Consider the following 27,215-nt stretch of genomic DNA (forward strand, 5'->3'; position numbering starts at 1 on the left):
AAACGCAACGCTGTCAGTTTTTTCCTCTTTTTTACTGATTTCAGGGAAATTTAGGGGAAAACCTAAAGCGCTCATGCTTTAGTTCCACTCCCCTTTGCCAGGCACTGCTGGGCGCGGGAAAGACCCCTGTCCCGTGCTCTCCCTGACAGATGTATGACCCTCCCGCCCTGCTCCCTTCCTCCTGCACCCATATAGCTGGTGAGTCGGTCTTGCCTGCTTCCAGTTTGACTCACAAATCGCTACTTTTTAAGCTCCCTACAGAAGGGAGATGTTTTCCCCTAAAAATGCAACACACGCGGCCCGCAGCACTGGAGCACGGAGGGGACAGGCACACGCTGGCGTCCTCAGAAACGGCGCGCAGGCCTTCAGCGTGTGCTCAGCCCCGTCCCAGCTTCTCCCATCCCGTCCCCAGCGCCTCGCACAGCCAACGGGACGGTGGCTACCTGCTCCGCTGCGAGCCCGAACCCGGGATGCTCCCGGCACTGCATCCCGCTGCTGCGGGGCGAGGAGGGAGGCAGGCGGCCGGATCCCGGCCATGCTGCCCAAAGGGCCTAAAGCGTGCGGGGATACCCTTTGCTCGCACCCCCACTTGCACCATCTCATCCCTTTCCCAGAAGGAGATCGAGGCCTTTTCTGCAAGCAAAGGGCTTCAAAACTTCGGCACCAAACCGGAGCGGGCTCCGAGAGCCCCCGGCATGGGGGGAGGAGCGTCGGGGGGGATCCAAACCCGCTCCCGATGCCGCTCACCGAGGGCGACGCCGGCAGCACGGGGCCCCCCCGCCCTTCGCACCGGCAGAGCTTCTGCTGCCGCTGCTCCGTCCCCGCTCCTCCGCCCGGCGACCCCCGGGGAGCGGCGCCCTCCCCGCCGCGCGGCCGCGGCTCCGGCTCGGCCGAACCGGCGGGGACCTGCCGCGCCCGGCGCCGCTCCAGCCCCGGCCGGGCCCCGCGGGGCCGCAGCGCGGCCGGGGGGAGCCCAGACCGCTCCGGCAGGTGCCGGCCGGGGGGCGGGGGGCTGGGAGCGGAGCGGGGCCGGGCCGGGCCGGGCCGGCGGGGGGGGGGGGCCGCTCCCCCGCCGCCAGCACCGCCCCTCCGCCGCACACGCGGTGCCGGCGCCGCCGCTGGGGCGAGCCGGGCCCGGCGCGCACATGGCGCTGCGGAGCCGCCGGCGGAGACCGGCTCCAGCCGGTATATAAGGGCTGGGAGCGAGCGCAGAGCAGCCGCCGCCGCGGGCAGCGGGAGCAGCAGCGGCCGGAGGCCGGCGGGCAGCGGGGCCGCCTCCTCTCGCCGCCCCGCCGCCGAGGGTCGCCCGCCCGCTCTGCCCCGGCCATGGGCAGCCCCTAGCCCCGCCGCAGCACCCAGCGCCGCCCGGTGAGTGGGCTCCCGCCCGGGGACTCCGGGGGAGGAGGGGGGGGGGCTTTGTTTGGCTTTTTTTAAAATTATTTTTTATTTTTCCTGCCTTTTTGCTTCCCTCCATCCTCTCCCCTCCCCTTTTCCGCATCCCTTTATTTTTAGCTGGCGGCCCCGGCGCCCGCCGAGGAGCCGGTGCGGCGGTGGCGATGCAGAAATCAGGTCTGAAATGTTCGGAAAGTGATGCAGGGAAGGGGGGGCCACGCCGGGCCCCTGAGCTCGGGCATTTTAATTTTTTTCCCCATCGTAATTTCTTTTAATCTTTAAAAGTACATAATGTACGCCAAGGTTTGTGGTTCGGGTTTTTTCTTTTCTTTTTTTTTTTTTTTCCTCCCCGCTTCTAAATAGCGTGCTTCCTTCTAATCTGATCTCCCCCCATTCCTTGTGCAGTGACACAGGAATTCACTGCAGACCCGGTACCTCTCTCGGGGGGTATCCAGGCACTTCCCACAAACTTTGGGCAGAGGCTCAGCTCCCGCCGGGGCACACGGCGGTGGTCCTGCCCGCGCCCCCCGGCCGGCCGCAGCGGAGCCTGCCCGCAGGCAGCGCCGGGGCGATGCTGGAGCCCGCGCCTGGCTCCATCCCGCGGCAGAAAAGCCCCCCAGGGCGCCGTGCACCAGCCTTGGCCCCCCGCGCAGCACCGCGGAGGGCTCGGCGGGGTGCTGAGACCCCCTCCGCCCCGCTCGGGGGACCCCCTCGGGCGGGCCCCTGCATCCCCCACCCCAGCCAGGCTCCCGTGGGGCCGCTCGCGGGTGGGTGCCGGTGCCACCGGGAACGCGCACGCACTCGCCTGGTCCTCCGTGAGAAGTTCCCCAGTGGGATGGGGGAAGCGTTGCCGGAGCCGCTCAGGCTTCCTCTGCCGAGAAAGTCGTGCCGATGATCTGGAGTAGAAAATGGAGGAGGGAAATGCCTGGTGGCTGCTGGGGACGGCGGCGCGGGGAGGAAACGCGCCGCCCGCAAGAGCCGCAGGTTCGCGCGGTGCCCGGGACGCGGCGGGCGTGGGGCCGGGGGCAGCCACGGCGCGGGGTCCAGCAGCGCCCGGGGCGGCTGCCCACGGCCGCCTCGCGGTCTCCTCCCGGGGTGGCCGCTGGCAGCCAGCGCCGGGGCGCGACCCGGGGACTGTCCCCCCCGCGCAGGTGTGGCGGTGCTCGGGCTCGGCCAGGGGCCCCGTGCAGGACAGGAGCCGCCCCTGCGCACCCACAGCCCGCGGGTGACGGGGAGCAGGGCTGAAGAGACCCTCCCACCCCCCACCCCCCCCCCGTGCCTTACGGGGTGATCCCCTCCAGCCCCCCGGCAGCCCTCACGGCTTCAGCCTCCTCCTGCCCCGGGGGGCGGTGGGGACCCCGAGGGCTGCAGGGGTCAGCATGGGGAGCTGGTGGCAGTGGGGGTGTCCCCGCGCCCTGTTGTCAGCCTACAGTGCTGTGGGCAGCCGGGGCTTGGCAGCCCTGGAGCAGCCATTTTGGGGAGCGGGCAGGCTCCTGAGGAGTTACTGTCACCCCGAGTGCCAGCGGCCGCTCGGTGGGTCTAGGACACCGCAGGGCGCGATGGTGGGTTGTGTCGTTGACCGACCTCGCAGCAAATGGGTGGCACCGAGGTGCCAGCAGCCACCCCGGGCCAGGCAGGAGGGTGCAGCGGGGAGACCAGGTGCTCCCGGGGAGTTCTGCTGCTCCACCAGCCTGCCCTGGGTCCCGCAGTGGATCTTTCACAAACTGCATCCATCCACCCCCATGCACCAAAATACAGATGACAGCTCCCGGGCGCTGGGTTTTGCTGATGGGAACAGCTCGCCTGGGTGCTGAGCGGAGGGTTTCTCGTCCTGGGCTCAAAGGGCACCAGCAGAAACGAGCCCAGTGGGGTGACCAAGGCAGAAACTTCAGCCCAACTCCTGCATTTAATCCCTGGCAGCACAGGGACCAGCTAGCGGTGCCTCGGTGATGTTACAGCTGCTAGGCCGTGCCTCTTTTGGCAGAATTCATCTTAAACTGATGCCTGGCTCTTTCTTCCCTCTTCCAGATCAAAAAATGACTGTCAAAGCTGTAAAAATGCCGTGCACCACTCCAAATGTTTATACTAAAGTGCCTGATGGAGGATGGGGTTGGACAATTGCTTTTGCTTTCTTCTTTGTGGAAGCTCTAACGTACGGCATTATAAAATCGTTTGGAGTCTTCTTTAACGACCTGATGGAAAGCTTTGATGAAACCAACAGCAGGATATCCTGGATAATATCCATATGTGTGTTTGTACAGACCTTCACAGGTAAGAGTAACAGGCGTTCAGCGTGAGTGCAAGGGGCAGCTGTACTGCTGACTCAGCACATGAGGACCTGGTATCTGTGACTTTCGTGTCTCTAATGGCTCTATTATAAATAACAGCCATAAAGCCCAGAGGCTACGTGCTCCTGAAATACCAAGGAATGTCTGTCTGAGCCTGCCAGTCGCTTGAAGACCCATCTCGTGTCCTTCTGCATGGTACAGGGACACGGGCCGTGTTGTTCATCCTGGCCCGGCCATTTAGCTTTCATCAGCAAGGGGTGAAAACAAGAGTTTTGAAACCTAACTCTGTAGAGAAAAGAAGTAACTTGAGCCTCACTGAAATCCACTGGTGTCTGTGGATGTTGCTGCAGGTTTGTCCCAGGCTGCCATGCACCTGTCTTAGTCTCTCCTGATGACTTTTAGCACATCCCAAATGCCGTGAGCTTTGCGGTGCTCCAAGGATGGCTCTGGGGCGATGCTCTGCTGTATGAGGCCAACTGGCAGGGGAGGTGGCATGTCACGGGGACCTGGGCAGGGGTATGAGAAGTGCCTCTGAAGGAGACAGTAGCTGGTGAAGTTGTTGACTTGGGTGTTGACCACGGCTCTCTTCCTCTCCTGCCCATCCAGCTCCTCTGTCAACAGTCCTCAGCAATCGCTTCGGTCACCGCTTTGTGGTGATGGCCGGAGGGGTGCTGATCAGCACCGGCATGGTCACCGCCTCCTTTGCCCGCACTGTTGTGGACATGTATGTCACCATCGGTGTCATCTCTGGTGAGTCAGCCTATTCCTGTACCTGTCGAACGCTTTGCTCGCTCCTGTGGCTTCCTGCAAGCACAGCTCTGGCCATGGGGGTTTTACTCCCCACGATACTGGGAGTGCTTGAGAAATGCTGCTGCCCTTTCTGAGCTGACCTCCCCCTCCCGGTAGAGGTGATGACCTGGGCTGAAGGCTTGGCTTTCTGCCCCGTGTCACCCTGGGGACCACCTTGGGGCTTGGTCCTGCAGACCACTGTGCTAGTGCAGCTGTACTAATTGCTTCTGATGGATTGAGATCGCTGGGGACATGAAAGCTGTTCATGGGGTCAAATCCTCTGACCTCTCCCTCTATATCTCCTTTTTTTTTTTTCCCCCCCCTCTCCAATGTGGCCTGGGTGTCCTGCTCACATCCGTGGCCAGGAGCTTGCCTTGCTTAGGGGAGCAATTGCTACAGGCTCAAACTCTTTAAGCAGATGAGGTCCTCAAAGTGGACCCCGCTGGCTGTTTGGGAACAGAAGGCATTATCTAGCAGGTTTGGGAGGTTGGGTCTCTTGGTTTGGGTTTGTTTTTTTTCTTTCCCCCCCTCCAATTTAAAAAAATAACATTCTGGTTTCCCCAATGATTTTCTTCCAGGGTGACTTGCTGAGTTGGCCGAAATGATACTGTAATCTCGCCACCGGGAAAGCTGACTTAACGTGTTCTCGCATCGGTGTTTCCCCCTCCCTTACTTGTTGTTATGGCAATTTTTGGCATTTATTCACAGGCCTTGGATACTGCCTCTCTTTCCTCCCGACTGTCACCATTTTATCACAGTATTTTGACAAAAGACGTTCACTGGTCACAGCAGTGGCATCTACAGGGGAATGTTTTGCTGTTTTCTCCTTTGCACCAGGTACAGTGCGCAAACGCTGTGAGTTCATACATGCATGCCTAAAGCACAGCGCTGCTCCAGTCCTTTTCCCAAGCAAATGGGAGCCAAAGGCCATCGATACCAGGGTGCTCATGGACCTGCCCATGAGCTGCTGAAGCCCGCAGGTGGTCACTCACATGCCCGTGGCACTCGTGCCCTGCGGGCAGGGTTACAAGTAATCCTAGAGACTGGTCTAACGATGCCTGAGCTCTTCCCAGCATCGCCTGTCAGAGCAGGACGTGCCTCACTGATACCCAGCCCGCTGGGTTCCCTATATAGATCTAGCAGGCTAAAAATAAGACCGAGGAACTTCAGCTATTTAAAACATGCGCAGTACACATAACTGCTCCTAAAGGTTAGGGGGCTTGTGCTTAGCATGGGCTGCTGAACTGCTCCAGCCTCTTGGGGACCTGTCCCCAGGCAGCACGTCCCTGTCACTGCCCTGCCACTACCTGTCCTCTGCAGTTCAGGTGGTCTTCTGCTGTGCACGCTTGCTTTCAGCTAATATCCATTGCAAAGCTGCTTTGATTGCAGATGGAGGCTTGTAACTAAGCAGTGACATGCACCTTTGAGTAGAGCTAGGAGACTTCCTCTAGTAGCTGGTTTCAGGGTGGGGTCAGCTAAGAGAGGAAACTTGGATGTTGAGTTTGCTCTCATTCACTAAAAATAACACCACCTTCCTCCTCACGCATCCCTAACTTGCTGGGAACTCAAAAGTGGCTACCTAGAGGATAGCTTCGGCTAGCCAGATGTTAAATGCAACTTCTAGCTCGAGTCTGCTGCAGCTGATGGGAGGAACGTGGGTGCCAGACCCCTGGGTGGCCCTGGGCAGGATGGACCAGGAGGGAGCTGAGGTGCTTGGGACCCTCTGGTGATGAAGCTTCAGTTACTTCCCTAGCTGTAAATTCAAATAGCACCTTGGTGTAACTACAGACTCTTTTAGTTATACTTTCTTCTTCTGCCCTCTTCCCTCAGCAATTACTGCTTTGAAGGAGCAGATAGGCTGGAGATACAGCCTCCTTTCTGTTGGGGTGCTCCAGCTAAGCATCGTCATCTGTGGATCACTGCTGCGACCCATTATCATCAAAGAGCAAGAAGAAGTGAAAGCGCAGCCTCCAGAAGAGCCCACGGAGACAAAGTACATGCTTGAAAACGAGCAAACACGCACCTCAATAGAGTCCATAGACTCAGGAGTAGAAATAACTACCTCACCCAGCAATGTGCCTGGAAACACCAAAGCAGAGCCGAAAAGTGAAGAACCAAAGGAACACGTACAGATACTTGTTCAAAATAACAGCACCCCTCCAGAACCAAAAACCAAACTACTGGACTTTTCTGTGATGAGAGACTGTAGCTTTATCTGTTACGCATTCTTTGGCCTGTTCGCTACCCTGGGCTTCTTTGCTCCCTCCCTCTACATCATTCCCCTGAGTCTCAGCCTTGGCATCGGCAAAGACCACTCTGCATACATACTGTCCGCCATGGCGATCGCAGAGGTCTTTGGAAGAATTTCAGCTGGCTGGGTTCTCAACAAAAAGCCTATCCGCAAGATCTACATTGAACTCATCTGCGTTGTTCTGCTGTCTGTAGCGTTGTTTGCCTTCCCTTTTGCCTCTGAATTCTGGGGCTTGATGACATGTAGCATATTTTTTGGGTTCATGCTCGGAACTGTAGCGGGCACGCATATTCCCCTCCTGGCAGAAGACGACGTGGTTGGCATTGCGAAGATGTCTTCTGCGGCTGGAGTCTATGTGTTCATTCAAAGCTTAGCTGGGTTGGCTGGACCACCCCTTGCAGGTAACTCTAAAACTTTCATCTTTGGGGTTTTTTGGTGTGTTTGACAGCTATCGGTGCTGATGTCTTGTCTAGAAAGTGTTCTGGCAGCGCTAATCATAGTACTATCCTAAAAGCCCTGCAACTAGTATTAGGAGGCTCTCGGAGCCAGAAGACTGCTGCAATGCAGCTCTGCAGAGTCCCACAGATGAGGCAGTCTCCGCTGAGGAACCTGAGTGAAGGAAAATACTGCAGTGCTATCCTGATCCTGTTAGAAACCTAAAACTGGCATCACTTCAGGCTCTAGCGAACGGTAGAAACAAATCGCTTTCACTGTGCATGTGTTTCTGCCGTACACTGCAGAAAAGTGAAGTATCTATCATAATAAATAGATGCCTGATGCATCTTGGACTTAGTGTCCCTGCAGTGCCTGAAGGGTTCTGACTTGCCTGGAGATGACGCTGTGTACCCCTGAACACAGTGTTCTTACCTTTTTTAAGGTAGCATCTGTTTGCCATTGAGTGTCTTTTGATTGCAAATAAAATGATGCAGTGGTACCCAGATTAAAAATCCTATAGGAGGGATGGATGGGCAAGGGAGAAGGAGAGTTGGTTGTGGCTAACTGCTGTAAATGTGTTTTACATAGGTGTCTTAGTGGATACGACACAGAACTACAGCTCAGCCTTTTACTCCTGTGCTGCTGGCATGGTCCTGGGTGCTGTGTTTCTGTCCCTGGTGAGACCGTGCAAGGCTGGGCTGTGCCCCCACCAGCAGCAGTGCACAGAGGAGAGCGCAGCCGAGGTCGTCCCAGACTTACCAGATGACTTTATTGAAATGGATATTGGAAAAGCAGAAAATTCAGGAAAAGGCTGTGATGGTATGGCATAAAAACCCTGTTCCTTCTCCATCTAATGTACTCGGCGTAAGACTGGGGGAAACGTCAGCTCTGCTCCACGTTTTAAAACTACATTCTAAAGGGAATGTGAAATTTTAAATGTGAACAGTTGCTACCAACAACTTTTTTTATTATTAGGAAGAACTTTTTTAACCAACAATGGAAAGCTCCATAGAAAATACGGATAGCCACATAAGAATAACTTCTGTCCAGCATGAAGATGTGATGCACACTCCTGCTTTCCTGATAACAAGCATAGGTAAAAGTTCAACTGATCCCAGAAAAAACTGAGAACAGCAACAGCAGAAGCAGCTCAGCCTCTGACTGTCCTCACCCACCCCCTACCACAAATTCCATGCAGACAAGAAACCGATGATACAAACTGGAGACGAGCATTTCGTACGCCACCAGTAGCCAACTGAATCTTCTTCTGGAAGAATATGGACTCATGTTTTAGATTTGAGGAGGAGGCTAGGCTAGATAGCTGACTTAAACCATTGCTAATGTTCTAATTAACTTGAACGTCACAAATGCTGGGAAATTGGAGGCTCTGTACGTCTTCATGGCCAGTTATTACTGCACATATTTCATAAGATCATTTTTCTTCTCCTGATGGGTATCTTTAGAACTATTTTCTATTGATAGCCAGATCTGATGTACTGTTTCTAATTTAACTAGTATTTATTAATTTATTCTAAGATTGTTAAGGGAGGTTAGCTTAAATAACGGGAGAGGAAAAATAATCTTTTGCATAATGGAAAGCTGTCTTTACATCAATCTCTTCAATACCTATCTTGTATTGCTAGCTTGTGAAATTGTTGGGAAACTTACTCTTACAGCATAGAGTGTAGCTGTTTTTAATAGGTAGGTCTTGGGTAACCCAGTTTTTATTTAAAAAGGAAAAAAAACCTACAGATCCAGCATCTCTTGCCATAAGGCCTCAGCTGGTGTCAATAGACCTAGCTCCGCTGCTGTAACCAGCCCACCCCCCAGAGAGGATTTGGCCCAGTATGTCTTGACGTACCCAAAACCTTCGCTTACAGGTGCACAAGGAAATCTCTGCCACATCACCGAATGAATGTGGAAACCCCGCGTTACCCAGTCCCTCGCAGTCTGCTCCCCACATTTGCCAAGCCCATGGGCGCGGGGCGGCTGGTCGAGCTGTACCCCCTTCCCAAAGTCAGCGAGAGGCTTTTTTTGCTGCTGACTTCAGTGAGAAATGAACTGGAGCACAGTGAAAGTGTGAAGGGAATGATAAGAGACAACGTACTAGCTGTTCATTTAGTCTTAACGGGAGAGATTCCTATTTACGGTGACACAAGCTTGCTTACCCCACCTATATGCATCTTAATGCCTCTAGGCAACTCAGGGGGACAAATAAAACAAGTCTGTTTTGGTTTGGAAAAAAAACAGACCAGCATTTCTGTGTATTTAAGTGGAAGTGGCATCATGCATTAACTGCTACACTGACCTGTCTGTGTTTTACCAGCCATAGAAATGTGGGACAATCTGTAAAAAAAAAACAAAACTAAAAAAAAAAACAAAAACACCAAAAAAAAAAACCACACAAAAAAAAAATCCCCACACCACCCCAACACCTCTTTTTGGGAAGGTGCTTGATTTGTTTTTTGTCTGAGATGTCAAAAAAAAAAAAACAAACCACCAAACAAAAACCAGAAAAGAAACAGGCGTTCTTGCAACCATCTGGCTAGAGCAATTCATCCTCACTGCCCGAGACCTGCGGTCTCGTGTCCTTTCTCTGCCTCAGCACTTTATCACGGCCAGCAGAACCTCGCTGCGTTGCACCCAGGACTGGAAGACACCTTACAGAGAACTAGAGTTTTGTGAATCAGTGAGTAAATGAACAAATAACGATGTTGCATTAAGATGTACTTTTTATTTATTGTTAATTTATGATACTTCAAGCATTTTGGTAAATGTTCTGTAGACTATAATTGTAAGATTATTGAAGTCTTTGTGATATGAGACCTCACTACAGCACTTTGCTATTACAACTCTGCTTGGAAGTAGAATAAGGCCTCCAGGTTTTGCGTGTGTGTGGAAGCTCCCTGTTCTGCAGATTTGCGAGGTTCTACTGTAATTTAATTTTTTTTTTAACCACAATTTCCAATACAGATCAAATAATATGTTTGTCACTGACCTCACAGTACATTTCTGTTCCTGTCTGTGTCACGGCATGAGCAGGGGAGCAAGTGAGTATGTGTGTGTGCGGGCGCAGAAGACCCAGAAGCAGGCTTTAATGTGTTGAAAGCAGGATTTACTGATTTGTTTGTAACGTACCTAGTGGACTCTGGAAATATTCTAAAACACTGAGTTTTGCAATAAACTTTTTCTTTTTTTCCCCCCCCTTTTTTTTTTTTTTAATAAAGAAAATCAAGACACTTTCCTCCTCTCCCTCTCTCCATCCCTAGGAGCAGGCTGGGTCAGCCCTCGCCCAGCGGGGTTGTTGCAGGGTCCAGCCCCCGCTTCCCCTCCCCAAAGGGCTGGTGGCAGCGTGGCTGTCACATGCCACTTCCTCAGCCTGAAGTAGCGTGTTTACCCTGCACATTGGGCAATCCTACGTTCTTTTAAGTGAGTGGCTTGGAAGCTGGTAGATTAGTGCTGACCTCAAGGGTGGTCTTGTAAATCCTTACCCGGGGAGGCCTGATTAGAAGGAGCCTTTTCTTCTTCTGAGTGGTAACTGAATTGGTGGCACTTAAGAACGTTATCCTCGTGTCTTCAAGAAGCATGCAATCGTAATTATTTTATCATCTCTCTGAATTGCAGAATACTTTCTCCATGCCAGGCTAGGCAGCTCATGTATCAGAAATCAAGCTGCTAAATAGGATAATCACACTAAAGGGCAATTTTCCCTCAAACTTTATTTCTTTCTACACTAGCTAAGATACGCCCTTCCCCGCTTAGCCCATAACTCCTGGCATCACCGAACCCTACAAGGAGTAACGCTGCCATGATGCTTAATTCCAAATATCAATGCATGTATTAGATTTGCAAATGAACTACTCGTTGAAGGAATCATCACGCCACTGATGGTGTTAAGTGCAATTTGTTTTCATTCTGGTTGCAGAAGTCCTAGAACAGAGGTGATCGTGCATGCAAGCGGAGCAGACTTAACACAAATACCAAAGTCCCGGGAAGCTAATCTGTCTCCAGATTTGACTCTGGCTCAATTACAGCAGTGAACAAACATTATTTGCAACAGCTTCCTCAGAACACCCCCCCCCCCCCCCCCCCAAAAAAAAGCAAACAAAAACATTATAAAGGCTGCAGACTGTTCACATAAATAAAAGCACATAAAACTGTAACACTATCAGATGTCTCCCTGCACAGAAACAATTTTGAGTAATTTTTCCCACCTGGTTTAAATTAATTGCCCACGACCTCCTCTGTTATCCTGGTATGAAGGCATTAAGGCCAGAACAAAATAGGCTAAGAATACTTATTTTTATTCAGTAGCACTGTATATCTACTTTGTACCAGTAAATAAAAGGGCAACAAGGGGCAAAATTCGCTTCTGCAAGCCTCGATATTCCTCTCAGAAGCAGTTGTACAAACTCTTGTAGTCAATGAGGCCAGTGCCAGCCAAATGTAAATAAAGGAAATTGCACAAGGTCAGCTTGCAGAAGGACAAAAAGCCCTCGGACCGTAGGTACCTATCCTTTCTGAAGCAGAAAGGAAGCTGTACAGTGGGTTCGTTTGTTGCTTTGGGGTCTTTTTTTAAAAAAAAAAAAGAAGACAAAACCATTTTTCTATTTGAAATTCAAAGGAAGGGCAACCTCTTGTTCTTTTTCACTTATTTTAGATAAGCCGGTATCAGGTACTTAACAGGACAAATGAATCTTTAAAAATAGCTAAACTGGTTTTGGAAAAAAAGTAAAGTAGGTGCTTACAAAACAGCTTGAATGTTTTAATGCTTCCCTTCAGATGTTACTTGTTAGCATCTGAGATCATAATTTTCCAGCTGCCCGTAGTAAACATGACCTGAATTTTCACAGTGATGCAAGCCCAAGCAGCAGCCTGCCTTCCTCCCTCCCTCTTGAAAGCTCATCTTAAAGATGCTTCACAGGTCGCGTTTAGGAAAACATCCCTTTAACTTCGGGCTTGGTTTGAAGGCTGAGAGAGAAAGCACTTGCTGCCCGGAGGAATTCTTTTATACTTGATGTCCGCACCAAAAGACAGGACCCCTGGTTCCCACCGGCATACCGCACCGGCGACGCGCGGGAAAGGCTCCCGGGCATCCCAAGACGCCTCCAGTCCGAGAAGCCGGTTTGCAGCCGCGAAGCATGCGTGCCTCCCGCCCATCCAGGAGACCTCTGGGGATCCTGGCAGCCAAACACAGAGTTCTCCCCTCCCCGGTTTCACTCACATGGACTTTTACTTGCAGGATTTGCAAATCCGTGGCTGCGCTAGCATAAAACTCACTCTTGCAAATTGCAGTAAGGCATCTAATAAATCAAATGCAAACCCCCACCCTCCTTCCTCCTGCAGTTGTCAAGCTCCGGTTACAACAATTTGTGGTAAAATATTACTCACCAGCACTTTGGCCCGTGTGAGCAGCTCTGCCTCTGTAAAGACAGCCCCCTAAATCACTGCTTTGTCACAGAAGCCACAAGCATAACCAAAAGACTTATTACACGCAGACATTATGAGAATAAGGCCGAGGAGACAATAGTTTCCCTTGCTTCCTTTTTGTCAAAGCTTTCATTAATGTTGTGAACGTCTTTTTCTACTTTATCTGCTGCCGGCTGCTTGCCGCAGTCAGCCTGGCAGAGGAACGGCCCAAACCAGCCCCAAAGAGCCTGAGCACCGGCGAGACCGAGTTGAGCAACAGCAAACTGGGGTGCTGAGCATCACCCTGTGCTCCTGCTTCAGCGACCTGCTCTCCCCAGCGACGCCGGTACCCACCGTCCTGCCTCTCTGCTCCGCTAATTCACTTTAATCTCCACCAGCTTGCGCTTGTGCTATGGGAAGTTATCAAAATTAGGCATTTTAAGCACTTCAAGCACATCAAGGCTTTTGCATTTTGCTGTTGATACGGCTGGGTTTGTTGGGTTTTTTTTAAGTTGCAAAATGAGACAAAGACCCAAAATCACCAGTGAAGAGCGAAGGCCATTTGTGAAGTTACACCTGGGGTTCAAGGACTGAAGGTGGGCATGGAGGGCACAGGGCAGCTGTGCACCGCTGCCCATGCACAGTACCAGGGTGATGCTCAAGCCCAGCATCCTCCTAACCTCCGCCCTGGGCACTGAGCGAGCAGGGTCAGCTCCCCTCGCAGTGCCCTAACCCCCAGCTCAGCAGCCCGTACACGTGGTCCCCGCTGCACCTCCACACCGTGCGTGATGGTAGGGAAGGTTTGCTACAGAGGGTATAAACTGACTGTAAATGAATGACTAAATAACGCAGTGACGGACGCACAGATTGCCTGAAGGATATACGTGACAAGGTCGGATTCTGACACTTCCATTCGGATAAACCTGCTGCTGAAGCCTTTATATCTGCTCCCGGGCACAGCACTTGACCAAAGTTACCCACATCCTTCCCCTCGCAGGTCTGTGTCCCTGCCTCTCTCTGCCGGCCGTGACCACACAGTGGCTGTGTGTCCTGACCGGAGCTGGCCCTGGCAGCCGGAGCACAGCGGGGATTTGAGGACACCTCGACACGCACAGCCACTTCTACTCGAGATTCAGCATCTGCAGGCAGGAGCTGGCACGGCAATTACTACACCTTGACATTCCCCCATTGCATTTTCCTAGAGAGCCCGTACCAGGTGTGAAAGCAGGTTCTGGTTTGCACAGAGAGAAGGAAGAGTGGGGCAGGGTGCCCTCCGCATCCCGGCACCAGATGCCAGCCTCGCCGCGGGGCTGGAGGCATCCCTGCGGATGCAGGACAGGACATGCCTCTGCTGCTCCGCCGACAGCAGCGCTGGGGGACAAGCCAGCCTTTGCCGAATATTGCAACGTGCACGCCAAGAGACGTGAAACTGGAAAACACACGTGGAGGAACAGCCCGGGCCCTGCTTGGGGCTGAACCCCCAGAAAAGCCAGCTCCTTCCCGCACACCCCAGGGCTCCCTGCCCGCCGTTAAATCACTCCCGTCCCCTCCTCCTGCTGCAGCCCCAGGCCTCCGGTGTGAGCTCCGAGTTCGCCCTCACCGTACCAAGTAACAGCCACCAGGCACCCCGTGCGCCTGTATCTTCCTCCCTCACACACCCTGGGCTGCAGCAACAACAGCTTATCGGCATCAGCCATGCACAGCCTTGCCCCCGCGCCTCGCTATCGGGTGCCGCAGGCCTCCCGTGCCGCTGGGACGGGCTCCTGCCAACTGGGCCCACCGAGCAAAGGACACCAGGCAGTTCGGCACTGCCAGGGAAAGCCAGCGCGAAGCCAGGGCCCCCCCAGACACAGTCAGAAAAGCCCAAAGCAAAAGCCAGTGCACTCACGGTGCAGAGCTGCCTGCCATGTTTTAGTCCTCCCCGCCGCGGCGTGACCACGGGAGCCCCGCTCCTCCCCGTCCACGTCCACGCCGAGGGGAGGAGCGCGGGCTGGCGAGTCCGGGCGAGGCGGCCACGCCACCGCCCCGCAGCAAAGGGCCCCCCAGCGATCCCCCATGGGCGAGAGCGGGCAGGAGAGGGGGCACATCCCACCCCCATCTGCTCGGTACCACCGGAGGAACCTGCTCCCCGACCTCCAGCAAGCCCTTGCACGGCAGACACACAGTCAGTCGTTCCCTTGCTGCTCGCAAAACACGGCCCTTTGCTGCTCACACATGGGCTGCACATAATCCAGCCGGGGGTTTCGTCTCTGACCTCGCCTGAAAACCCCGAACCGCACCTTCAGCAACGCTCGTGTCCACCCTCGCCTGCACAGAAACCCCGCCGGCCTGGCAAGACTTCCCCTCCTTCGGTAACTTGTGCAATTCCCCATGCTCTGCCAGAGGAAAAATACATTAAATAAACCGTACCTGGAAAGGAGTCTGCAGGCACAAAGGCAGATTTTCTGTTTCTTTGCCCTTCTGCTGGCTGTTCTCCTCCTGCCTCCCCCGGTGAGGAGTCAGGGCCCTTCACAGCTTCTTCCAACATCGCAATCAAGAGCACTCAGAAAAGAGAAGGTGGAAACCCGCTCCCTCAACAGCAGCTAGAGCAAATCCTGATGCAAATAGATCACCCAAATACTTAAATACAAACCCATGTTCCAGCTTTAGTGCGTAAAATGTTTTCATTGCGACAAGCCCTGTCCTTCCCAGATCTACACTGGTGTCTTCACATCTCAAAGATTTTTATTCAATCTCTTTCGCACAGCTTCGAATGAGACAAGTATTTCAACCTCAGCGTTTGTCTTCAAGGACTAGGCACTGATCTTGCAGCCTGACCTACGTGTTGGATTTCTTCTTGGGAAAAAGCACCTTCAGCGCAGCAGAGAGGGCCAAACTGGTCAACTAACAGTGTGTGAAGTGATACCTGGACATAAACTATGTATTTATGTCAAATTCAATTTTAATAAGCAAGGAAACAACAGCAATAAATATCAGAATGTATAAGTGATTCTATTTCAAAAGAATAATTTTTAAAATATATATAGATGCACTGTGGTGTGTACTTTTAATAGCAGATAATTCACACACTTTAGAGAAATTAATTGCTCACAGTGTGTATGACCAGGAAGGGAGCACAAAAGCAGATTTGTGAAGCAGAGAGCAAAAATTAATCCTGAAAATTGTGCCCAGTGGGAACTCTCCCGGGTCAGCCTGATTTGGGGCCCTGGTACGAGGGAGTCAATTTACCAGCACAGAGGAGGAAGCATCCTACCTGGGTGATGTAAAGAAAAACGGAAGCCTAACCAAATCCTGGTCACAGTAATTAAAAATAACATCCTGACACAGGAAATTAAACCTCTTGCACAAAGCGCCAATTAGATCTGTGAACCTGATTAAAAAAAAAAAAAGAGGAACTATGTAAATAACCTGGATTAAAGTTCAAGGCATCTTCCCTTGATCTTCATGCGAACTCGTAGATGCAACGGGACTTCTGCTCCTCTCCTTGCAACCCACGCTATGGACAGATCCTGGTACTTGGAGATTCTCTTTCGGGACAGCACGCATCGCGTGCTGAGTAGGGCCAGTGCCCCGACACCCAGCTGAGCTGCCCCTTTCACCTGCAAACACCCTTTTACTTCCACATAGGGACTCTCATTCCTGCAATTTTATTATTAGAGTCTTATAAAACACAAAGAATTAAACAGCACAAGGCGCCTGCAGCTGTGTGGGACACAGCACACCCCAGACCCTATTTAGAAAAGAAGTGTTGAAGGGTGATGAAGACAAACATTCTGGATACACGTGGCATCAGCAGAGACCAGATACTGTAGCATCACGCTAGCAACCAGTGTCAGCCAAGAGATGATACAAACATTAGCTTTTCAGTGAAGAATTTTTAGTGCACTGGTAGTTTCTTGTCACACAGTAAATTTTAAAATAGTCCATAGTACATGACAGAATAACCCTTTAAATACATGAGCTGTTCTGCATATGCTATACACTCTGCTTATATGCTTTAGTCCTGCAGCACATCAAGGCATTTTAATAACCGCTTGCGGCTCTCCTTGAACACTTGTAGGGGTTTTGGTGAACACCTTTGGGTTCCTGCCACTGTTTCGCCATCGTCTTCACGCATTCCTTGACAGTAAGGCCTTCAAGATGTAACACATTAAATGAAAATGAAACAAGAAAGTTGAAAGATTTTAATCTTAATGCTAAAAGCCTAAAGCAAAATCATTCTCTCTCTCCACTGCATTCTGCTGCTTGTATTTAAAAACAATAGGGTTAATACCGGCTAGAAGGTTTTCAACCCCCAACTCGTGTGAGCAACGCAACCCTTCTGCCTCTTTGCCCAAATACCCTGACTCTTCTGTAACACCTGCTTCTATTTAGCAAAACAAATAAACAGTTACTAACCACAAGTATAACTCTCTACCACTGACATTTCTTTGCATGTCTCAGACCACAGTTTCCTTTGGAAACCCTGAAGTTATGTGCTCCTTCAGTTTTTACGTCTGTAAGACCGTAGACGGATGAGAAAAACAAGAAAACACACACAGACAGAAGCTACAGTATCTACAGCAACAGCTGAAACACAAACTAACGTAGGGGTTGTGAAATTCATCCTGCGAGGAAGTTAAAAACGAGGCTGACTGATGCGCACCACCGATGTTGTAATCCAGTCTCCAGTGTGAGATGATGGTTCCCAGGCAGAGCTCATGCAGGCAGGGGCCAGGTACCTGCTCCCGGGGCCCCGCGGGTCTGCCCCGCCACGGGACAGGCACACAGCCAGCCGGGCACAAGGTTCCCAGGGAGAAGGGTGGCCAGAAATCTGCCCAGAGCATTCCGATGATAACACGCTGCTCCCGGACACCCTTGGCTCCAGGAGGCCTCGGGAACGGGTGATGCTATAGCTTTGAAGATGTGCTGCGAACATTCGCGCGCACTGGTTTCCGCAGGGCAGTGGGTGACTCTGCTGGGAAGCAGCTGGCTGGTGGTGCTGGCACACGTGCCGCAGGTCCGGGCTCTTCCAGCTCTCCTGTGCCACCGGGACCAACTCTGCCGGGCTCTGCCCTGCCAGGCGGGGTGGGCAGCGATGCCCTGCGGAGGGGTGAGCAGCGGGAGGGCTCTGCGGCGGGTGCCGACAGCGCAGCGGCAGCGCTGCAGAAGGGGAGAAGAGAAAAGGTTGGGTGCCAGCTTGCGTGAGCGCCCAGTCTCTGTACCCCACATCTTTCTATAACGTCCGAGCCCACGGCAGCCCGCAGCTTGCGCAGAGAAATTGGGCAGAGGGCCAGGGGACGTCTGTCCGATTCCTGCAGGTGGCTGGAGCCCTGCAGCAGGCCCCGCAGCCGCGGGCACCGACGGAGACCAAAAATCTGCCCGATCTCCCGAGTCAGGGTCTGACAAAGAGCCTGCGTTAGGCAAATCGTTCCCACCTACGTCTCCTCATCCCCCTCCGCTCCTGTACACCGACCGCCGCAGGACGGGCTCCGGGCTCTCACCTGGCAGGGCCTGAGAAGCAGCGCTCCGGAGGCCGCCGGCGCAGCGCAGCCGAACCCGGCCGGAGCAGCCCGGGGGAAGGTGCCCGCCGCCCCCGCCAGCCCCGCCGCAGCCGCAGCTCCGGCCGCCCCGGGAGGGCTGCGAGGGGGCTCCCAAAGCGCTGCCCGGCGGGCAGAGCCTCCGGGGGGCTCCGGGGGGGGGGGGCTCCGGGGGGGCTCCCCCCGCCCCGCGCGTGGGCCCCCCCCACCCCGCACCGCCCGGGCTGCGCGGGCCGCGCGCGCCCCCTGCCGGCCCCCCGCGGGGCTGCGCCCGTCCCGCCCGGCCACTCGGGACAGGGCCCACGGCGGACGGGGGCACCCGCGACTCAGGGCTGCCGAGCGGCATTAAGCCAGGCCCATGACGCCCTCTTCCGCACGCCCCCGAGGGTCAACTACCAGCCGTTCCGGTTACAGCAGCTGGAACACTGGTGGGATGAGAGTTTCCCACTCGTGGGTGTCACAGCCCCCGTGCACGCCTGAGCCGGTGCTTCCCCACGCGTTGCTCCCCCGTGACGTACTGCGGGCGGCTCCGGGGAGATGCCAGCGACCTGCAAGAGCCGAGGGAGCCAGCGCGGGCTCAAGGGCCCGACCCTCTGCCGAAACGCAGAGGACCCGCTGGGGAGCGGAGGCACGTGAGCCACGGGACGAAAAAGATGAGCTTCAAGACAGGCTGCAGCGGGGATGCTAAAGCTCACACGGGCAGCATGAACTCCAGCCTCCGCTCTCATCCTTGCTTTGCCACTTTTTAAAACTTTATTTCTCACTGAAGTCGCTGCGGGGTTGCTACTGTCCATGCCCACGTATCCTCCTAGCTGAGCCTGCGCTGTCGCCCTGCCACTGCGCAAATCTTTTTAAGCATGATGTCTTTAGGAAAGTCTAATACATGACAGCTTTAATGAACACAGCCGTTGTTTTGTGAGGGCAGGACCGAAGGGCGTATTTATGTCTAGCAGGGTTCAGGCATCAGAGAATCCTGCTGCGACCAGGAGGCAAACTCTGAACGTGGCATGAGGTCGCTTAGGGCCTGGCTCTCTTTCCCCTACTATCTTTTCACACCCTTTGCCTTCAGTCTACAGCAAAAGAGTATCTTGTATCCAGTCATTCACATGTAACGACAATTTTCAGTATGTAAAAACGATCCAGTACACTTTTTTTCCGCTACAATAGAAAAGTTCGCTTGCAAGCGTCAGGGCAGCCGGCATTTGTTAGGAATTCCCCTCCTTCATTTATCTGCTTGGGAAACTTGGCAAAGGAAAAGCTGCCTAAGCAGCGCAGTGAATCGATACTTCCCATGTCCCTGCCTTTTCCAAATGATCTAGAACTTAATGAGTAGGGAATTCATCAGTCTTCTAAAAATTGCATAGAGCAAACCACTAGGCACTGAGCACCCCTGCTCGCCTTCCACCACACTTCAACAGCAAGCGTGATTTGGCGTTTTTCCTATTATTGAGCTGATTGTTCATATTTTGAAAGTCATTTTAGTTTTCGACACTTAAAAGTGGCGCTTCTTTTGTCAAAGAAGCTTGTCCAATGGTGAAATTCCAAGACTCATCAGGGTTATTCCCACAGTACCAAAAGCATCTCTGGGCTTTTTCTTCTTTAGATATTTCAAGAGGTCCTCTGAAAAAAAAAACAAACCACCAATGAAAAGGCTGTTTTCAGGAAACAAGCAGCAATATACAGAAAAGCTGTGAACAGACAGGATTGTTTTACATACGTAAATGCACATTACTGAGCTGGACAGCCTGAGCATTCAGACACAATCATATTCCAAAGAAAGACTTTCAAGACCAAGCTCTCTTTGCAGACTTGGGCCTCAGGACAAACCAGCCCAGATGGTTTTTTTCTGGTTCATAGATCATTGAAATATTACTTTACAAAAGCAGAAAGAAGAGTAAGAAACTTAAATGCTTGAATCTGTTGTTGACTGCTAGTGGGAAAAATCTTCCCAGCCCTATGGACACTAAGTGGGCTCAGCAAAATTCCTAGTAGACCACATCAGATAAAAATCACCAGTAAAAATGCCCAAACAGTAGATTTTATTACTATACCCAAAGAAAATTTGTCTTAAACAGGCTTGACAAGAGTTTGATCTTCACTGTTGAAGCTAGAACCTAAATTCTATATAATTATGCTTGACAAAAGGCAAAACCTCCAGCTGACCATTGCATTAATGTGGGGAGTTCATTCCTCAGCCTTGACGGCTGGCAGAGCTCGGACTTTGCAGCTGTAACAGAGTGATTCAACCAGCTCCTGAAGCAGGAGCCCGCGGCTTTTGGATCATCCTGCCGGCTGCAAGGGAACAACTGATGTGAATAAAAATTACAGAATCCAACAGCTGCTGGAGCTGGGATTGGGGCTGGTGAGACAGGGAGGGTTAAACCACGCTCACAGCCCCTCTCTGCAGCACGAGGCACCGGGAACCGTCTTCTATCGGACATCTCCACTCTGATGAGCAACAAAGAGCCTCAAGTCCCCTCTGTTCATCGGTTACGTCAACCGACTCACTTCATGGTTCTTCCTCGGAGCTGTAATATTCCCATTTATTTCAGTTTTTAATGAATTTCAAATTTCTATCCATTTCTCAGGAGAAAAATACATGTACTTGCTGCTAAATGGCATTTAAAACATGCCCCCACTACACATGTAACCTTTTGCAATTCCTTATAATTCCAAGAATTTGTTGCATTGATATTCGTCATCTTAACCAATAAATAAAGGAAAACAGAACTACACAGCAGTGGTCCAAAATAATGCATAACAGCAATACAGATGTTTGCAATAACTACTGTAGTGCTGGGTATCTTCTATTGCCACAGAATAAGGGCTTTGCTTATCGCCATCACATCCAAGCAAGGCAACACATGAGGCTAAAACCACACAAACACAATGTTACCTGCAACCCGCAGCACTGAAAAAACCATCAGCATGGGACAAAACCATGACACCAAGCTGTGGTTCAGCTTTCAGTTCAGAAAGGAGCTCCACATCCCCCAAAGAGCTGATCAAATACCAGGCAAGTGCGTGCGCCAGGACTTGCATGCTGCATTTTTTGCTGATTTGTTTTTTTCCAGTGTGTATTTACAATAGGATTGCAATTATTAATTTAAAATGTGTGCATGAGAGAGACGGATAATATTTTATTAATACAGCTAATTTAAAAGTTGCTAACTTAAAAGTTTTAAAAGACCTGCATGAAAGCAGCAGCAAGCGAAGGAGACCTTTGTGGTCTTTGTAATTAGAGCATCGCCCTATCTGGAGGAGAATTTGTGTAGAACTTGCCAAAACAGGGGAAAAAAGTGTTGTGAGTGACGAGGCACCGTGACCACGCTCTCATCGTGGAGTTGAAACCCTTCGGGGGATTGCCTGCCTCCATGCAGGCAACCAGGAGACATTTTTTCTATGAAACATTATAGCAGGAGGTATTCCTGGGCTTACTGGTTTGTATAGGTGTGTCCTCTCTATTCCCCTGCCAGAAGCAGCATTTCCCCAACACATCTAATAGTTCTTCGGTGTTTTTATAAAACAAGCAAACAAACAACAGCTCTAATATTTTACGCTCAGGTGATGCTTTTTGTGTTCAGTAGCTTTTACAAACGTTAGTGAGGCTTGCTGGAAGATACTATGTTCAGACTGAGGAAGAGTTTAGCCCATGGTTCCAAAATACATATATTAATGTTCTATTTTTTCCTCTGATAATGTCATTATTCTCTCAAGCGCTTCTCAGGAGACATAAAACAGCAAAAAGACAGGGATCTCCGGATTCCCAGGATGTGTTGCTGATGTGGTGCTAGGGATTGAGTTTCCCACCTCCCCTTAGGGTGATATGATTTCTCCCATAGCCTTGTCCCGAAGCAGGATGTTATCTGCTGGACCCGAAGCCGCTGAGCAAGCACGGCTGCTATATTTAGTGCTCAGATGTTCCTGGAATCCAGTCTTGTGCTCAGATCACGGCAGTTCTCCTCCGCCTCACGGCTCCTCCGCGATGCTTTGGTCTGAAGCAGAGACAGCTCAGATGTTTCCCACACTTTTTGGGATACATACATGGCGTAACACTGGCATCACGCTGCGTGCTTGCTTCAAAACGTTACGGGGCTCAAACAGAATTGTGTGTAGTCAGTGATCTTGCCATTTAAGTCAAACAAACTAGCTGTGTATTGCAAATCTGCTGTTTCTCTTACTAATATTTTCAGCTCTGGCCTATTTTTCATAAGCGTTGCATTAGGAGCTCTTCCCGGGCAGTTTACCCATGCTGGGTGAGCCATAAAGATGGGGTGACATTTGTGTCTGCACAAACAGAAATCCTGTCTGACCGGAAGATGGAGGAAAAAATCAGCCCATGCTAAAGAAATGTGTGATCCAAAGAGCTCCAGCTATGGAAGTGGGAATTTAAACGAGGATTTAGTTACTCTCTTGCTTCTAAGGAACTGTAAAAGGTGTGGGGTTATTTCCTGCACCGTTGCCAAGATCTGGAGCCATTTATTTGCAATGACTTGTGACTGTTACAAAAGGGAATGTGGAAGTGGGACCAGTGAAATCCTGCCACGAAGAGGTACTGGAGGACCCTGCATTGAAAATAATCCTCAGCAAGAAGATAGACTAGACCTTTCCCCCAAGGATCTCAAGAGTGCTCTACACAAACACACTCACACCATACTGCCTTTCTTTATCAGGGAAGTACAGCACAAAGGTGCTGGGGCGAGGTGGTTTCATTTCACTGGAAGTGTCTGAAAGTGCAGAGACCAAGTCTGGGCTGGTCACTTCTGGCACTGCTGGGAGTGACTCACCCGACCTACCTGGGACACCCTTTCAGGCTGAGAATTGCTCTCTGGAGGTGCTTTTTTCTCCCTACTGATTGTTGATGGCTCTTGAAGCTGCTAGTTCCGAGAAACGTTCCCTAAATGTGGGCAGTGACGCCCATCCGAGGGACAGCAGGCTCCCCGCCTGCCCGGGGAATCACTGACCTCCACCTCCCAGGAGAGCCACGGCCGTAAGCGAAGGTGCCAGACTATGGTTTCTTCCTCTCCTCTCCTTACTTTGGCATCATCACTGACATTTGTCTTCCTGCAAGCAAATGAGATGGGGTACGGAGATACGGAGTGGAAAGCCTGGCTCCAGCAAAACAGCTGGCTGTCGTCCAGATGCTTTCATATTTGATCCCTGCTGCTGTGAAGAGGGAAAACCAAAACACTTACCCTGCTAGCCACCTAGAGAGAAGCTACTTTTGGCAATTAATTTGAATATTAAATGTCTAAATACTCTCCATGTATCTATCCTACTGGTTCAGGCAATTGGGGTTGCCTTTTGGAAGGAAGAAATCTTGCAACAGTGTCAATCGGTGCTTTGGCATGACAAGGAAAGGGCCACGGTGACTTGCTGCTGACATTTGTACATGCAAAAATGTTCCCTTACCTCAGTGGCATCCCCAGATAAAAGATAGTAGAGATATTGTGAACTGCTTTATTAGAAGTGCAATGAAAAGCAACACTTCACTGGAAACAAGAGGAGGATTTAGGATTTGCTACATGCTGGAAAAAAATATGCAGTAATATTTCTCCCTGAGTATTGCAGAGGTGAGAGAAGGAACAGCAGAAAGGTTTCCTGCTGTGAGCAGAGATGTAATGCCATCGGCAGGAAGAGACATCGGGAGCAGAGGAGGAAGGAGAGCTGGTGTGGCTTTGGCTGCGGAGCTGGCGGAGTCGTGTCAGGCTGGCATCCCCTTCCCAGGCAGCAGCCAGGCTTGCGGAGCACAGCAGACGATATGACGAGTAATGCTGAGGGTGGTTGGACTGTGGTTTTATAAAGGGCATCACAGCTTTACATCAAGCAGGAATTCCCTGAGCGGTTGGTGCCATCGCTCTGCACGCTCCCGGTGCAGTACAGCACCGCCGCCAGCCCGAGCACGCCTGCCCCGCACCAGATCTGACGCCTGTCTCTTCGCTGGGCATGGGCTGCATCACATCCCCTTTTCTCCTAAAGTTTTGTAATTACTAGATTAAATTAATAAGAAGGGTCCAGATAGGCCAAGTCCCACAAGGTTCTGCAACAGTGTTTTATTTGTGCCTAACTTTAGGTAGTATTGGATTTCTTTTCTCTGCTTTCTTCCCTTGTGTTTCTATGCACGCTTGAAAATGAGGGGCAAGACGTTTGTTCCTGCTGGAGTGCAACTTCCCCCATCAGCTTTGTGGGCTCAGGGATTCTCGCTCACTATTGCTCCTAAGAGAAGCTCCTGCAAGGTCAGAGAGCGAGCCCCGCTCTGGCCTGTGAAACACACCGTGGCAGAGTAAGTCCTTGCGCCCGCATTCAGTAAATAAGCTGCAGATGACTCGAAGATAAGGAATCAAAACATCCAGCAGAAATGAGATGTGCACCGAGATGGGAGATGCGGTCCCCGCCCCTGCGTGCAGCCAGGCTACTGCCTGTGGGAGTAGCTTGAGAGAGGGAAGGAGAGTCTGCCTGGGTCATCCGCGTGAATAAAAGAGGAAGTTTTCCCCTTAATTCTAGACAATTTTTAGCAAATGCCAGACATGATGTAAGAAGGCTGTTGCTGCTGAAGCCTTGCTCAACTTGCTCCCCTGCAAATCCTAATGTTAAAAACTCTTTGAAAATGCTGGTTTCACTGAAGTTTTTTTTGTTTGCTTCCTTTTTCTTCAGGGAAAATGGAGGCTACAGCAGGAAACGGTCATCAATTCACAGCTGCTCCCACCGTTAGACTTTGGATTAATATACGAGAATCCAGCTCATACAGAAAAAGTGCAAAATATTATGCCTAGGCAACTACATGAAGATCTGTATCGTTTATAGCTATGGCCTTTTCTTTCTATAAAAGCTGAAAACAAAGAACAACTCCCAGGCAAAGGCTGTGGGTACGCAGAGCACTCAGAGTTGAACCTCACGTCAGGGCTGGTGATCACACCTACTAATTGTGGAAGTGCTTACTGCCATAACAGCCTGATGTGGTGAGTTGCTGGAGATAAATTATTCACAGTTGGTGTCATCCCACAAACATCGTTTGCATGCTATATGGTCAACATGGAAACAGTCATTCATTCTCTCAATCAGCGCAGAAGGCCGTCTGGGGGAGGGTTAATGTTAAAATACATGCCCCCTTTTTTTTTTTTTTCCATTACTGCTTCCCCTTTGAATCTGATAAAGGGGTGGCTTTCTTCTTCGTAAGAGAAGTTGACTGTCTTCCAGGCTGCAGGCAACGTAACAGAGAGAACACAGGACAGTCCCTGCAACGTGGCTAAAAGCCATCCAAGGTGTGACCTGATGCTGGATAGGAGAGAGAAATAGAAATCAGGCAGGGATTTTGTCTCTATTATTGCTGCCTGTCAATGGGAAGAAGCCTGGGAAGGGAGTCAGCATCTTCTATACAGGCATGATCCACTATACTGAATATGGGAATAGGGAGTAGGGAAGACTCCCTTTGCTGGATGCATAGGTTCTTGTGCTTCCTCCTGCTCTATAAGTCCTAAATTAAGAAAAACCAATCTGCACTGATCAGCATCATCGTACTGGGTCACCACGTTTCAAACCATCCAGGCAGAGAAATGAGATTTATTCACTTATGACATCTGCTGACAAACACGTTCCTACCTCATTCTCCAGCATCTTACAGCCCTCATTGCCTGAGGAACAGCAAACGCACAACTTGCTGCTTACAGCCGGCAGCTGGGAGGACACAGGCTTTAAATATTAATCTTCGTATAAAGTCGCAAGCACTGAAGCAGACCTCTGCTCACAACAGCCTACCCCAAATCCAGGTTTGTCGGATCTAGCGCTCAACAATTAATCAAACTCTCAGCTTCCTCCACGGAGCGAAGCAGAGGCAGTAGCCTGGCTGCACGCAGGGGCGGGGACCGCATCTCCCATCTCGGTGCACATCTCATTTCTGCTGGATGTTTTGATTCCTTATCTTCGAGTCATCTGCAGCTTATTTACTGAATGCGGGCGCAAGGACTTACTCTGCCACGGTGTGTTTCACAGGCCAGAGCGGGGCTCGCTCTCTGACCTTGCAGGAGCTTCTCTTAGGAGCAATAGTGAGCGAGAATCCCTGAGCCCACAAAGCTGATGGGGGAAGTTGCACTCCAGCAGGAACAAACGTCTTGCCCCTCATTTTCAAGCGTGCATAGAAACACAAGGGAAGAAAGCAGAGAAAAGAAATCCAATACTACCTAAAGTTAGGCACAAATAAAACACTGTTGCAGAACCTTGTGGGACTTGGCCTATCTGGACCCTTCTTATTAATTTAATCTAGTAATTTGCGTTTCACACACAGTGAAAACATTTCAGCTTGTGTGGAAAACACAGCCAAGCAGTGCATTAGGTGGATTGGCCAGAAGTAACTTGATGCTATTACCTTTTTTTTTGTTTTAGAGAAAAAACCAGCAGGGTCTGCGCCAGCGCAGACTCTGGTCCTATTGCCAGCCCTGTTCCCCGAAGGGCCCTGCTCACTCAGCAGCCGCTCCCCCAGCACTTTGCCCTTCAGCTGCTCTACAGCTTCACAGCCAGGTCAGCTCTGCTGCAGGAACGGGACTCCCAAGGTCAGCTCTGAAACCGGCTCCTGCTGCCGGCAGGGCAGCCAGGGGAGCTTTCGGCAGAGCCCCGCTCCATTTTCATTCCCTGATGTCAGTTATTGTGTAATCACCCAGCTACTTTAACAGGAAGGAAGAGGCTCGAAAACCCAACCTACATTCAGTAAATACATGCAATGAGGTGTTTTGTTAAATCAAGAGCTTTGTGAAAGTGATGAAACTTCCACTTGCTCGCATAAATCCTGTCACACGCTCTTTCCCTGCCCCTCCTTCGGCTCTCCCCACCGCTGACAGCCGCCGGGCGCATCGCTGCAGTGAGGTTATCAGAGTGCGAGTTACTGCTGAATGGTACGACGCCACTAACCTATTTCTAATGAGAGCTTTAGTCAACAAGAGCTTAACTAGAAGCCTAGGTGAACCTTGATGCAATTACACTTGTAATATTGGGCTTAAAAAACCAACCAACCAATCTGTTAAGATGAGTTCTAGATGTCGTTAGTTTTACTCCTCAGGTGGCTGACTGCATCTCAGGAAATAAGATGCAAGAGAAAAAAGCTTTCAAAAAAACCCTAGAGAGATTGGTTTTCAAAGTCAG

General features: G+C 51.3%; 2 protein-coding genes across 7 annotated transcripts in view; one reads left to right on the top strand and one right to left on the bottom strand.

Annotated features, from left to right (window-relative positions):
• ARSG (arylsulfatase G) overlaps positions 1-15,138 on the bottom strand; it is a 40,753-nt gene extending 25,615 nt beyond the window's left edge. For 4 of the 5 annotated variants that reach the window (XM_072881297.1, XM_072881299.1, XM_072881298.1 and 1 more), the window contains exon 1: positions 2,198-2,320. The gene's annotated coding sequence lies outside the window, so the exon portion shown is untranslated. Of the gene's footprint in view, positions 1-2,197; positions 2,321-14,452 lie in introns of those variants that run through there. The other variant, XM_072881296.1, reaches the window with a different exon arrangement.
• SLC16A6 (solute carrier family 16 member 6) lies at positions 1,109-9,539 on the top strand. Of its 2 annotated transcripts, none has more exons than XM_072881294.1 (7): positions 1,109-1,368; positions 3,421-3,663; positions 4,287-4,430; positions 5,178-5,306; positions 6,300-7,121; positions 7,744-7,974; positions 8,131-9,539. In XM_072881294.1, the coding sequence occupies exons 2-7, from the start codon at positions 3,429-3,431 to the stop codon at positions 8,178-8,180; spliced, it is 1,611 nt and encodes a 536-aa protein (XP_072737395.1). In that variant the 5' UTR covers positions 1,109-1,368; positions 3,421-3,428; the 3' UTR covers positions 8,181-9,539. The 2 variants fall into 2 exon arrangements, with proteins under 2 accessions (XP_072737395.1, XP_072737394.1); XM_072881293.1 differs by lacking the exon at positions 1,109-1,368 and adding an exon at positions 1,433-2,376.
• Positions 15,139-27,215: the final 12,077 nt, after the last annotated feature.

The sequence above is a fragment of the Ciconia boyciana genome, chromosome 16 (genome assembly GCF_034638445.1).
Source record: "Ciconia boyciana chromosome 16, ASM3463844v1, whole genome shotgun sequence".
NCBI lineage: Eukaryota > Metazoa > Chordata > Aves > Ciconiiformes > Ciconiidae > Ciconia > Ciconia boyciana.